Here is a 13,191-nt window from a genome sequence, read left to right as displayed (position 1 = left end):
GTCTGCCAAAGGTTGGATTTGTTATTTCAGGTCATTCTTTAAAGCTTGCTTTTTTGTGTATTTTCCCTTTCTCTCTTTTTGGGGGGAGAATGGCTGACAACAGTTCCTAGTTAATCTGTTAAGAGAATCTCACATTTTGATCAACAGTGTTGATGTGTGAGGTTTATTATGAACTCATAACTTCCAGTGGGTGAATTTTAAATAAAAGATCATTTTGATTCAGCAGTCATTTGGGAATCTATGCATGCTTGTAGGTGGGAAAGGAGGGCAAATACATGGAAACTGCCCATGGAAATAATGATGAGGATGGTGCCCAAAAAAGCAAAACTGGGAGTGTTGGAATTCTTGCTGGTAATTCAGAAGGGAAGAATCTACCTAGTAGTTGAATAGCAGCAAAAATTTATTTTCTAGAAGGCTTTATTGACTCAACAGAGGGAAGAAACTGTGCTTGTAGAGGCTTTAGTTTCAGAAAGGGCCGTTTTCTGTGCAGACTATGTTCCTCTTCAAAGAGCAATGAAAACCTTTCCACTAATCATCTGGCTCCATGATTTCACTTGCATGTCTTCCTGTCCTCTCTTCCCACCTGCCACAGTTCCCACAACTGCAAAGACAGAAGCAGTGTAACTAAAAGCATAACATGTAAAATAGGAAGTTAACATCAGCAAAGTTTGCATTTATCTTTGCTAAGAGGGTGTGTGTGCCACCACTTCTGCAATGATGTAACTATTAGGACTATTCTGAGGAAAGGAACTCAGGGATAGTTTGGTTACTCTAGATCCAAGCTAAAATAGTGCTTTCAGGAAACTTCACATCTTTCTTAAATAAGGTTGAAAAACTGACATAATACCATGGTGAGATACACCAGTTTTAAAGTATAATTTTTGTGACTGTAGCCCTAAGGCACAGGTTTTCAGTTCATCTATAGGATACTCCACGTGTAAGTGCGCTAGTGCTGTAAAAATGATGGAGCACTTAGGTGCCTGTTTGCTGTCTAGTGAAGCTGTGGTCACACTTAAGAGAGAACTTTGTTTGTGACCAGCATGTTGGATGTAGATTCAACAGGATTGAATTAGGTTGCCAGACTTTCTATTTGGTTTTTAGTAATGTAACCTAGTAAGCAGCTTAACAGCTAGGAATATAAAGATATTGAGGCTAAAATCCAGTAATGAATATGAGGTGCTCAATTCTTTTCATCCAGAAATACATGTAAGTATGTAGGAAAGTAAGAGTTTAAGCAGCCTATTTCACTTCACAGATCAGTGGTTTTAGTCTGATGAGAATGAGCAGGTACAGAAATGTAAGCAGATGAAGAAACTGAATGAACAGGTAGAAGTGGAAAGGGGCAAAGAAAAAGTAGTTCGTAAATGGAATGGTACTGCTTCCCATAGATAAAAGGTTATTTTTGATAGAGTATGTGGTCTGATGCTTGAGCAGTTTCTTTCAAGGAGTTTATACCTGGAACCCATTGTACAGTAAAGAACAGTCTGGGGGTTTTGTGTTTAAATGCCTTAAATGACAGGTGTGATAGATGCTTTTCTTTTCATAGAGAACAAATGCATAAAAGGTTCAGTGTTACATTTTGAGTTGTGTTATTTGTGGCACTAACGGCTTTGCAGTTTTTCAGAGCAGCTTGTGTATATCTTTATAGTTTTCAGAATCCTATTGCAAATAAAATTTAACAGGGTTTCTTTGATTGTTTTAGAGGCGTATTTGATGCTTCCCTCAAAATGGCTGGGTTCTATGGACTCTACACTTGGCTGACTCATACTATATTTGGGATTAACATAGTCTTCATACCATCTGGTAAGAATTTGAGCAATTATAATTTATTTATAGATAATATTGCATAATTATTTATTGTACAAGATCAGTAGGATTAAATATTGGTGATAAGATTAGTTTTGAGGTTATTTTTAGAGAATGGCCCTGGGTAGGGTGGAGAGAAGTCCCTGACTGCTGTCATACCTCTGAGCCTTAACTTCTTTTTTCACAATGCATCCCCTGCCAGCTATTTTACTTCTCCTGACTGTTTCTTTTGCTAGATGTAATTCTTTCTTCCTTCCATGCAGTCCAGGTCTTTTCAGGTTTTAACTCCATTCTGCCTGCCTTGGCTTTTGTTTCTTCTATAGTTAACAGGTGCTGATTTCTCAAGGTGCCTAAATGCAGGAAAATGTGGTATCGTGAAAATGCATCATAGAGGCATGCTTCTTATTCTCAGTACTGTTGCCTGACTATTACCTGCCTCTGTTTTTTCTGTTATTCTTTAATCTTAACTGTGGAAATGGCTGAAGAGTTTTCACTGAAAAATCTTCTACCCTGTTCTTCTTCTGCCTCTCTTCCCCTAAAAAAAATAATAATAATAGTAATTAAAAAAATGTTGTACCTTCATGTATGAGGAAACAAAGGGGGAAGCTATAAAGCAACAAAACCCAATATAGTAGGAAATGACTGTATTATAAAGTGCAACTACCTTAAAGGCATTGGTTGTCGTTAGACCTACTTAGAAGGTAATCTTTCTTTCAGCTACATGCAAAATCTTAAAAGTTTTTGCTTTCTAATGAGACCAAAAAAGAGAAAAAAAAGTAATTATTTTTTGTATTGTGTTCATTCCTGTTGCGTTAAATTAGCATGACAGCAGTACTGCATCACTTTAGATTACAAGGGGTATTTGTACAATCGGAAGGGTATATGCCTCTGTGTACATGTGTGCACACAGAAATATGTAAGTCATGGATTTTATATTGGCCTGGTTTCTCACAGTGCTACCTACATTATTTTATCGCTGACTGCAGGAGGTCTAGTAAGTTACAGTGAGACTTCTGCTTGTATGCTTTCTTGCACACAATGCTAATTTGTAGTTATGTGAAAGTTTGAAATGTGCATGGTTGATATGACTTTAAATTTTTCTGAATTGGTGCCTCTTTTGGAAGTAACTCTTTATGACTGACAGTTGTTGAAGCTTTTCTGTATGGGGAGTCATGTCATTTTCTTTTTTTTGTTCCTAAACCACAGCTATAAAACACCAAGAGCCTTATGTGGCACTTTTTCAGTGTCTTACTTACAACAGTTGATAAAAGAGGGACTACCAGTGTGGCAAAAGTGTCAGAATTTAACTGTAAATATATCTGTGAAATATGTTTCTCTGGTCTTTTTCTCACCTCTGCTTCTGTGTGCTCTAGCATTAGCAGCAATCCTCGGGGCCGTGCCATTTCTGGGGACGTACTGGGCAGCCATCCCTGCAGTCCTAGATTTGTGGCTTGTGCAAGGAGAGGGATGCAAAGCCATTTTGCTCTTGGTTTTTCATCTCTTGCCAACCTATTTTGTAGATACAGCAATTTATTCAGATATATCAGGGTAAGTACATTAAAGACTTTTTAACATTAGCATTGTAAAAATACTTAACGATCATTGATGCCTTTAATTAAACTTTTCTGAAGTATGCAGAACAGTATCTTCAAGCATAGGAATAGGTGTAGTGATACCACCTTGTGGTTAGAAGTCTTACAAGCCTAAGTGCCTTTACTATCCCAGGCCTCTTTTCTGTGAACTTTGTCACTTTAGAGGTCTTGAACTCGATCTTGAAGTCAGCAAAATCAGCTGTCTTGGTTGGTAAAGTAATTCTAAGAATACCTCTGCTATTTATCTAATCACTGACTAAAGATGTCTAACATTTTTCTTTACATCACCTAATGCCAGATGATGCTGCAGAACAAACAAGAAACCCATGAGGTAGTTAGGGACCTGAAAAAAACACTTTAATTTTTTTCAGGATGGATTGTGAGAGTTTTGAGGATTTTTTTTTGAAGCCAGGCTTTGTGTTGTGTCACCATACCCCAGTGTAAAAATCTATTGATTATGGATTGATCTTTCAGTGTGTTGAGACAGATGAAACTGCAAAACTGGAGCTAGGCTTCTACTGAGACAGTAGCCAGTGCTCTTTTCCCGTTGTGGGAGTTAGGCACAGATTTCTTGAAAAATCTTGCTAGGTGTGTGGCAGCCCCTACTAACTTGAAATCTATCCTGGTTTCAGCTTTGTACACAGAGAAACAAGTTCCAAACTGTGGAGACAAAGTCAACATTTGCAGTTGTATCTGGAGTGTGACGGAGACGTCCACTGACATTTTCTGCTGCTGAAATATCTAGTGAATCCCTTCATGCAATTCAGACTAGAAGATAAAGCAGCACTGTTTAACAGAGCTGGCAAAGATATGAACCGTCAAGTTGCATATGTGCAAGACATATTCACAACCTTGTACAATATAAAGTTGTACTCCTCTAGTTACTGCTTCAGTCTTGATCATCAGAAACAATCCTAGTAAACTGTTGGAATTGAGGACTTTGTGGTCCAGAATTAGTTACATGCTGGTACAAGTCCCTCATTTGTGCTGATTTTTATTATAATAGAGTTAATGTAGAATAAGGACATTAAGATAGAAATTAATATTTTTGTACACTAAATATAATTACACTGAACAGAGAGAACCTAATGATAATATGCACAATATTAATAATAATTTTCATAGACTGTGACACTAGTTATTTTGTATGAATTAAAGCTAACAGGTCAAGTATAATCAAATTACCATTTTTTTCCAACAATAAATCATGGATAAATTTAAGGCTAGTAGCTATTTAATCAGACAGTAATTCTTCCACTTATTAGAATACATGTTTTGACTGTAGGGGATGCAGGCTCTGCTTACTGTCCAGAAAATATATGTGTCAGGAATAGATTCTCTGACAGTGGCGCAAAATTGTATTCCCATTAAATAGAACAGTCAGCATCATGTTATCTTGCGGATTAGATTAAATCTATTTGATATAGCTATAATTAGGTTATGCAGGGTTTTTCAAATGCATTAAATGTATATTGTAGTCCTATTTCATCAGGTGAGCTGTTGTTTAATTTGGGAAACTAGCCAGAAGAATGTTTGAACTGATACAAATGCTGGGAAAAAAAAATATTTCAAGTTTTAAAGGTTTAGAAATGCATCAAGTATCTACTGTTGGAGAAACATAAAACTTTAAGGTCAAGTCTGTGCCCTCAGAAAAACAATCTGGCCCTACCAGTAGGTTAAATTTGGTCTAGGTAAGACATGGTTGAGGTGTCTATGATGTAATAGGTCATGTTTCATGGTCTCATTCCACACGCAGTTGTGATGAAGGCAAAGACTGACGATGTTGAGTAGAAGTCAAGGTCATAGTAGAAATCTGGCAGAAAATGCCGGAGCTCTAAACGGACTAATTTTTACTCCATCACACGCAGAATTTGGAGCAGCTTCCTGAAAATTGGGTGCTAAGTGTCAACTGTAGCTTTTCTTATATAATTCCATATTGCCATCATTATTTTAGCTATAGAGATTAAGCATGATGAGTAGGTTTTGTGTAAATGCTGTTGACAGGATTCTTGTTGCGCACCTGAACTGAAACATGGAAAAGAAAACCAGCATGGCTTACTTGCTGCCATAATGGCTCTTATCAAAAGCTCCATTGGCCCTGACTTTCCAGTAGATACTAATATGTTCATAAGAATCTGGTTTTGTTTTTCATCTGAAAACATTAAAAGCTAATGATAACAAACAGTCAATCTGAGAGGTTGTTTTATAACAAAATGAGAAGACATGACTATTTGTTTAAGGAATATATGCTAACTATTCTTTGAAAGATGCAGTGCAAGTTGCTATCATCGTGTAAATTAATGGCTTTGCTCAGGGGCACTCATACTACATGTTATAGTTGTCTTAAAATTTAACTTCTTGACCATAAAGCCTGAACAATCTTTGTAATCAGTCATCTTTCCATTTTCAAAATGGAAATGTTTTTCCCGTTAACTCCTTCAGGCATTCTTCAGCAGATGTCTATAAAGTAGCTACTCCATTGTTACCATTATTAGCAGCATTATATGCTACAATACATTGTTTGATCTGTTGTGCAAATATAGCACAGGATACAGCTTGGAATATTTGTGCAGTCAAACAGCAGTTCATAGTACTAATACGGGTATCTATAGCTAGCTATGTAATTTTCTAATGTTAATAAAACGTTATGATTAATTCACATTTCATAATTGATAGTATTGTTTGTTGTTCTTAATTTAATTTTATTCTGCTTGTGCCATAATTCCAGAGGTGGTCATCCTTACCTGACAGGTCTTGCGGTAGCTGGTGGAGCGTATTACCTGGGACTGGAAGGAGCCATCATAGGACCAATTCTACTTTGTATACTTGTGGTTGCTTCCAACATATATAGTGCCATGTTGGTGAGTCCAACAAATTCAGTGCCCACTCCCTCACAAGCAGCGTGGCCATTGCAGATTTACCGGTAAGTTATAAATGTCTCACATCTATGCATTCTGGTTTTATGTGGATCAGTGTATTTATGCATAGGTATAGAGAATGGGTGAATGCGTTTTATATATGAGTGTGCATACATATCTTCGTGCATACTGAAGTATTTAGAGAGGATTCAGCTATCCTATATTCTAGAAATAAAAATTATGGTAAAGTAAAATACCCACTGGAACTTGTGAACTTGAAATGTTCATTTAATGTGTCTCAGCTTCTTACAGAAGGCTATTCCAGAAAATTCACTGATGATACCTTTGTATCATATAATTTATATGCTGCTGTTATGCTAGGAGATGATTAAACGTCCTTTCTTCTGTGTAAAACTATTATTCATGGATATCTAATAGTCCGTGTTCATTGACCTTGATAAGGGGCCTGCCTGCAAGTATTGCATTTCTATGTGTTACTGTACAATAATGCAAAATGTAAACGTACTTGAATTTAAAAAATGAGGTAACATTACATGTCATTGTTCCGTTAGAAGTATGGTCTTGATTAATCTCTTTATTGAAGTTACCAAAGATGGAATATAGAAATGTATCTTTAAACTGTACAGTTAAGGAATAGGACGAATAAACTCCTAACTGAATACTTAATTAGAGTTGGGAATCTCATTGTGAAGTTATTAATGACAGTAGCCATTTTAATGTCTCTACTGTCTTGTTCAATTACATAGGTTAGCTCATTATACATACATCTTAAAAAGGATTCTGTGCTTGTCAGAAATAATCCTTAGCTTCATTCACATGAATAGTGTTGTCATTTTTCATATGGGTAACTTAGGAGAAAAACCACTAATTGGACCTGTTGTAGACTCTTTCTGTCTATGCCGTAGATGGAGCTTCCCACAGTATGCACAAAATCTGCCTGTGTGTTTGTTTCCTCTTCAATTTGTAGGAAACTAGGTATTTGTAATCAGTCAGCAGATTTGAGTGAGTCTGTTGTTTGGTTTTTTTCCTCCCTACCCGCCAGGTCATCTAGAGAGAGTCCTGAGGAGATGAAAATGTCTGCAGAGTGATGAAGGTGCTGTGCTGCACCTATTCAACATGAGAAAACCGCTATCTTCTGTCTTGAGTTCACAACAGCCATGGCCTTGTGTCGCTTTCCAGCTGTGCCTAGGAGCAGCTCACAGGGAAGCACAGCTTGGGTTCTGGAGAAACCACTTCTTGAACATCTGCTGGCCTTACATTACTGTGCACTTTGCCTCTTCAGGAAAGAATGTATACTTCCCATGTTTGCATACTAACACACAGTTCAGCTGCCTTGCTGAAGACCCTGAAGACCTTCTGTCTTCGTAAAAAGAATAGTTAAGAGGACAGGTACATCCACTGGAGTCATTATCTTATCTGCTGAAATGGTTAACTTGGCTTTTATTTATTGGGTTATTTGTCTCATTAAACTGTAGTAGCTTTAAAGAAAGCTAATTCCAAAATATTTATTCTCAGTTAATCTGGTGGCAAAAAAGGTGTAAACCACTTATTGTTAAATGAAAGTAGAATGTAATTATTTGCTGCTCCTTGAAGTATTTCTTTAGAGGCTTTGACCATCACCTGTAACTCATAATAACACTTAAATATTATCCTCTTATATGCACTGAAATTTAATGTTGTTGAAGACTGGTATTTCTAATATCTTCCTGAAGTTAGTAGACATGCAAATTGTTAAATGTGGACTTTCCTCATATTGAAACAGGAGGCCTCATTTAAATAGTTTAAATCTTGCCCTCATTTGCAGTGAAGTCTGATAATATTTTGCTGTTTATCCACCATCCCAGTGGACTCATCTTGTCAATTTAATCAAAGGCCTTAAGTGTTTTCAGGCAGAGGTAATGTACGATTGTCACATTTACTTCCAGTAATGTGGATTGTTTAATGTTTGTTTTCAAATGGTGTGGCTGAATTCAGTTAATTTTTTGAACAAATTTATTTCCAAAGAGGAAGGGGAGAGAGGATGGTTTTTGGTTTATTTTAGTTTGGTGTTTTTTTCCCTGTAAGCCTCTGGCCAAATATCTTAATAAGACGTAAGATATATCTTAATAATAATAAAATCTTAATAAAACTGAGTTCTTAACTTCCTGAAATGGTGTGTTGCCTAGGTCACAGCATCAAACTCCTCTAGTGCTTTTCTTCCATGTGTAATTTTGCTTAAATTGCAGTTTTGGTGACATTTAAGGCCTTTTGTATTGATTGTTGAAATATTTTGCCATAATGGATCTTTATAAATGGATCCTTTTTCTAAATAGGAAGTGGGTTTTTTTGGTAGAGATTTCATACTTGAACAGCTTTTCCACAAATACAGTGAGGCCCTGGGTACAAAGTAGCAGGTGCACATGCTTAACCAAAGAACCACCTTTCAGCTTCTAGTAACTTCTCTTGCATTTATTTTAGAGTTTGATAATGAGTTATACAAAATACAGGCATGCCTTGCACTTATTGTTGATGGTAATGCAACACTTGGAATAAAAATCTGTTCTTATCTAGGGATAAGGGTATCTAAGATTTGTGTATGGACAGCTCTTTGTAACATAGATGTTTGTTTTACTCGAGTTGCGGAAGTGCTGATAGTTTGAGAAGGCTCTTAATTTCATGACATTGCATGTATTTTTACATTGTTTCTAAAAATATATTGCCATAGAAAGTGAGTGGAAGGTATTGTGATACCCAGTAAGCAAGAAGTCCTGCTATAGGTTTGCAATAAACAGGCTGCCTATTAAGACACAAGTAGCCTACTCATCAGATTCTCAAAATTAGCTGCTGCAATTTTACAAATGAAATTTTATGCTTAAATGGGGGGTTGAATATGCTGTTTTTAAACTTGCAAACTTGCAGGTATATGTTTGGAGGACAGACTCAACCCTAACTTAGTGGTATGACTCGAGTTTATTGAAATACAGAAACATCCCATTTAACATTTTAAATTTGGAAAGAGCTACACATCATGAATAGGAAGGATGTATTGTTTGAATTAAATAACTGTCTTGTGCTTTCATTCCATTGGTTTTGTGGCTCACATAAAATCTTTAATGAAACACATTTTTATAATTGTTGCTGGCTAGGGTGGAGGATGACAAAGAGCCTGACGCTTGTCCCTAAGTATTCCTGCAACATTCTAACCAGCTCGAATGAGACCACCATGATACTAGGGAAATTTCTTTACTATATTACTTTTTTTTAGTTCACAGTTTTGCACTGAAATGTTGTCTTCTCATCATAGCTTCTTGTAGACACCATTTAAAGAAGATTACTAGCAAGAAATATGAATCTTTAATGGTTTTCCAGTTTTCCATTGCTCCTCTTCGCTCACTGGTCAAGACATTTCTATTTTCCACATTTGCTGTCCCAGTTATTTCTGAGACAATCTTTCAGGTTCTTACGGTACTCAACATTTTAAAGAGTCATTATAAAGCATTCCTCTGTTTGTCTTTAAGTTTTCCTCTTCACCTGACCTCCTTAGATCAAAGAAGAGTGTCTGCTGGGAAGACGAAAATTGTATTTCAGATAGTTATCTTCAATAATGGCCAATAGGTAAAATCAACTGAGAAGATAATGTTGCTATTTTGAAATCTTCCTTTCCCAGTGTGAAGAGAAAATATTTTGTGTAGAGAATTTATATCTGATGTAGTCTTGTTAGTTTGCCCTCCTTTGAAATGAGCCTTGATACTGATGCTTCCTGTTTCAAATTCAACTAAGACTTGCCATGAACAACCATCCATAGCACAGTCTTTCTCAGTAAACGTAGCTTAAGGAGGTCATGCTGTACCTGATTGGGGAACCAATTGTATGGTTCAGTGGTGGTGCAGTAACAGTATACTGCCAAAAAGAAAATAAAAAGAAGAAACAAAACCTTCAATAATGCCTTTTTAAAATATGAAATATTCCCTGAATTTCACCATGTTTAAAAAAAATCAACAAAAAAGCACCACCCATTTGAAAAAGGATACCTTGATTCTTTTTTAGGGTTTGTCTTTAGTCCTTGTGTATTTAACAATCTATATTCTTTTCTGAAAAGACTCAGCCTCTTTAAAAACAGTTTACAGAATCACAGCATCACAGAATCATCTAGGTTGGAAAAGACCTTGTAGATCATCCAGTCCAACCATTAACCTAACACTGACAGTTCCCAACTACACCATATCCCTCAGTGCTCAGTCGACCCTACTCTTAAACACCTCCAGGGATGGGGACTCCACCACCTCCCTGGGCAGCCCATTCCAACACCTAACAACCCGTTCTGTAAAGAAATGCTTCCTAATATTCAGTCTAAACCTTCCCTGGCGCAACTTGAGGCCGTTACCTCTTGTCCTGTCGCTTACTGCTTGGTTAAAGAGACTCATCCCCAGCTCTCTGCAACCTCCTTTCAGGTAGTTGTAGAGGGCGATGAGGTCTCCCCTCAGCCTCCTCTTCTCCAGACTAAACAACCCCAGTTCCCTCAGCCGCTCCTCATACGACATGTGCTCCAGACCCTTCACCAGCTTCGTTGCCCTTCTTTGGACACGCTCGAGTCATTCAATGTCCTTTTTGTAGTGAGGGGCCCAAAACTGAACACAGTAATCGAGGTGCGGTCTCACCAGTGCTGAGTACAGGGGTAAGATCACTTCCCTGTCCCTGCTGGCCACACTATTTCTGACACAAGCCAGGATGCCATTGGCCTTCTTGGCCACCTGGGCACACTGCTGGCTCATGTTCAGCCGACTGTCAATCGACACCCCCAGGTCCCTCTCTGACTGGCAGCTCTCCAGCTACTCCTCCCCAAGCCTGTAGCGCTGCTGGGGGTTGTTGTGGCCAAAGTGCAGCACCCGGCATTTGGCCTTATTGAAACTCCTACAGTTGGCCTTAGCCCATCGCTCCAGCCTGTCCAGATCTCTCTGCAGAGCCTCCCTACCCTCGAGCAGATCAACACTCCCACCCAACATGGTGTCATCTGCAAACTTACTGAGGGAGCACTCGATCCCCTCGTCTAGATCATCAATAAAGATGTTAAACAGGAGTGGCCCCAAAACTGAGCCCTGGGGGACACCACTCGTGACCGGCCGCCAACTGGATTTAACTCCGTTCACCACAACTCTTTGGGCCCGGCCATCCAGCCAGTTTTTTACCCAGCAAAGCGTGTGCCCATCCAAGCCGTGAGCAGCCAGTTTTGCCAGGAGAATGCTGTGGGAAACAGTGTCAAAGGCCTTACTAAAGCCAAGGTAGACAACATCCACAGCCTTTCCCTCATCCAATAAGCAGGTTGCCCTGTCGTACAAGGAGATCAGGTTTGTCAAGCAGGACCTGCCTTTCATAAACCCATGCTGACTGGGCCTGATCATCTGGTTGTCCCGCACGTGTTGTATGATTGTACGTATTGTATGATAGTTTAGATCAATTTCACATTAATGTGAAAATAATCAAACTGGTCATTTTGACTTCTGGTCATTGTGACATACCAGTTCCTGGTTATATTGCCTCATCTGCAAAAGCAAGCAGCAGCTCTGTGGGATAAGGTTTCAGATGGCTTGTGGGTTTCAAAAAAAAAAAGGCAAGGGGGGAGGGGAAACTCCTCACACCCTTTTCTGTAGTGGCATTAAACTACAGTTTTCTTAGGAGAGACTGTCTTTTTCATAATGCTTATAGGCAAGAAGTTGATGGCCTTTAGTTTTACTGTAAACAGTCATTCCAGGAGCAGGTGTTTACTTGTATTTAGTACATTTAGTATTCAATTTGAATAAAAGCAATTTAGAATTCAGAAGAGAATACTTGTCGTAAACCAAGCCAATGTGGTCTCATGGTATTGTGTAAAATACCACTGTACTGGTTTTTATTATTCTCTTCTAGCAAATCAGGCTTGTTGCAAGTCAGTGTAGTGCCAAAGAGCTAGATGTAACTGTTTCTTGCACTGAGCCTAAGTTAGCCCTTCCGCCCCTTCTTGCACCTTACCTGAACGTTACTGTGCTGTGGCAGAGCTAGCAGAAGTGAATGTGTGCCAGTTTACACCTGTCACGTTAACTTCAGGTCACTGTAAATACTGGCTTAATTGAACACATGAAGCAACAAGCTGCAGTGGGCAAGAATCTGGCACACATTCATTTTGCCAGCCTTACTACAATATGGTGACTTTCAGCACAGAAGCACCGTGACCAGTTGGGAGCAGTAATGACTTAGTTTGAGAGACTGCTTTTTTTTAAAAAAAAAAAAAAAAAAAGTTTATAGTCATACATATAATATACACTTTTAAGAAATTAAGTTGATACTCGAGTGTCTAATAATGGAGACAACAGTCAGATATTTCCATGTGCAATGGTATGTATTTGCAGCTTATCTGGGGTATATTTAGGCTTGTCTGATTTCAAGGACTGTATGTCTTCTCTTCGAGAGTTTGGGGAGGAATGTACACTTACATGTATTTTGTCAGTGATTATTGGATTAGGAAATCCATAATCTGTTTAATAAACAAAATAAGAAAAAAGCATTGTGTAGGGAAAATTGGATGCTATCTCCAGTATTATGCATTGTGGGTATCAGTGTAACTTCTGAAATAGGTATATGGCTGCAGTGTTAAACATTGGGTTTTGGAAATCCTGAAAACACAAAACTGATAAAATGGTTCCCCAGTAAAAGCAGCAGCAGAATTGCTATGCTGCTAAACCCTAGTACTGGTGACAAAATACTGCAAAGAGTGCTGCGTTTCCTATGGACCTGATATACTAAGGATGGGAAAATACTGCTATTCTGCTGAGACTCTATAGCTTTGCATCAGTGGTAGAAGATGCTCCCACAATTGCCTTTATTCAGACATTGTGTTTATATTATATTGGCTTAAGTTTGTCACTGCAGGTAGTGCCAACTTTATGGATACTACCTCTGGA

General features: G+C 38.2%; 1 protein-coding gene across 3 annotated transcripts in view; it reads left to right on the top strand.

The window, feature by feature from the left end:
• Positions 1-8,427, top strand: part of TMEM245 (transmembrane protein 245) — a 94,300-nt gene extending 85,873 nt beyond the window's left edge. For all 3 annotated transcript variants that reach the window (XM_074875436.1, XM_074875425.1, XM_074875415.1), the window contains 4 exons: positions 1,703-1,803; positions 3,180-3,354; positions 6,127-6,321; positions 7,320-8,427. In XM_074875436.1, the coding sequence (XP_074731537.1) occupies positions 1,703-1,803; positions 3,180-3,354; positions 6,127-6,321; positions 7,320-7,365 (517 nt within the window). In that variant the 3' untranslated portion in view covers positions 7,366-8,427. The remainder of the gene's footprint in view (positions 1-1,702; positions 1,804-3,179; positions 3,355-6,126; positions 6,322-7,319) is intronic.
• Positions 8,428-13,191: the final 4,764 nt, after the last annotated feature.

Source organism: Strix uralensis, chromosome 1 (assembly GCF_047716275.1).
Source record: "Strix uralensis isolate ZFMK-TIS-50842 chromosome 1, bStrUra1, whole genome shotgun sequence".
In the NCBI taxonomy this organism is placed as follows: Eukaryota; Metazoa; Chordata; class Aves; order Strigiformes; family Strigidae; genus Strix; species Strix uralensis.
Note: the sequence above shows the minus strand (reverse complement) of the source record. Positions and strands in the feature narration are given on the sequence as shown.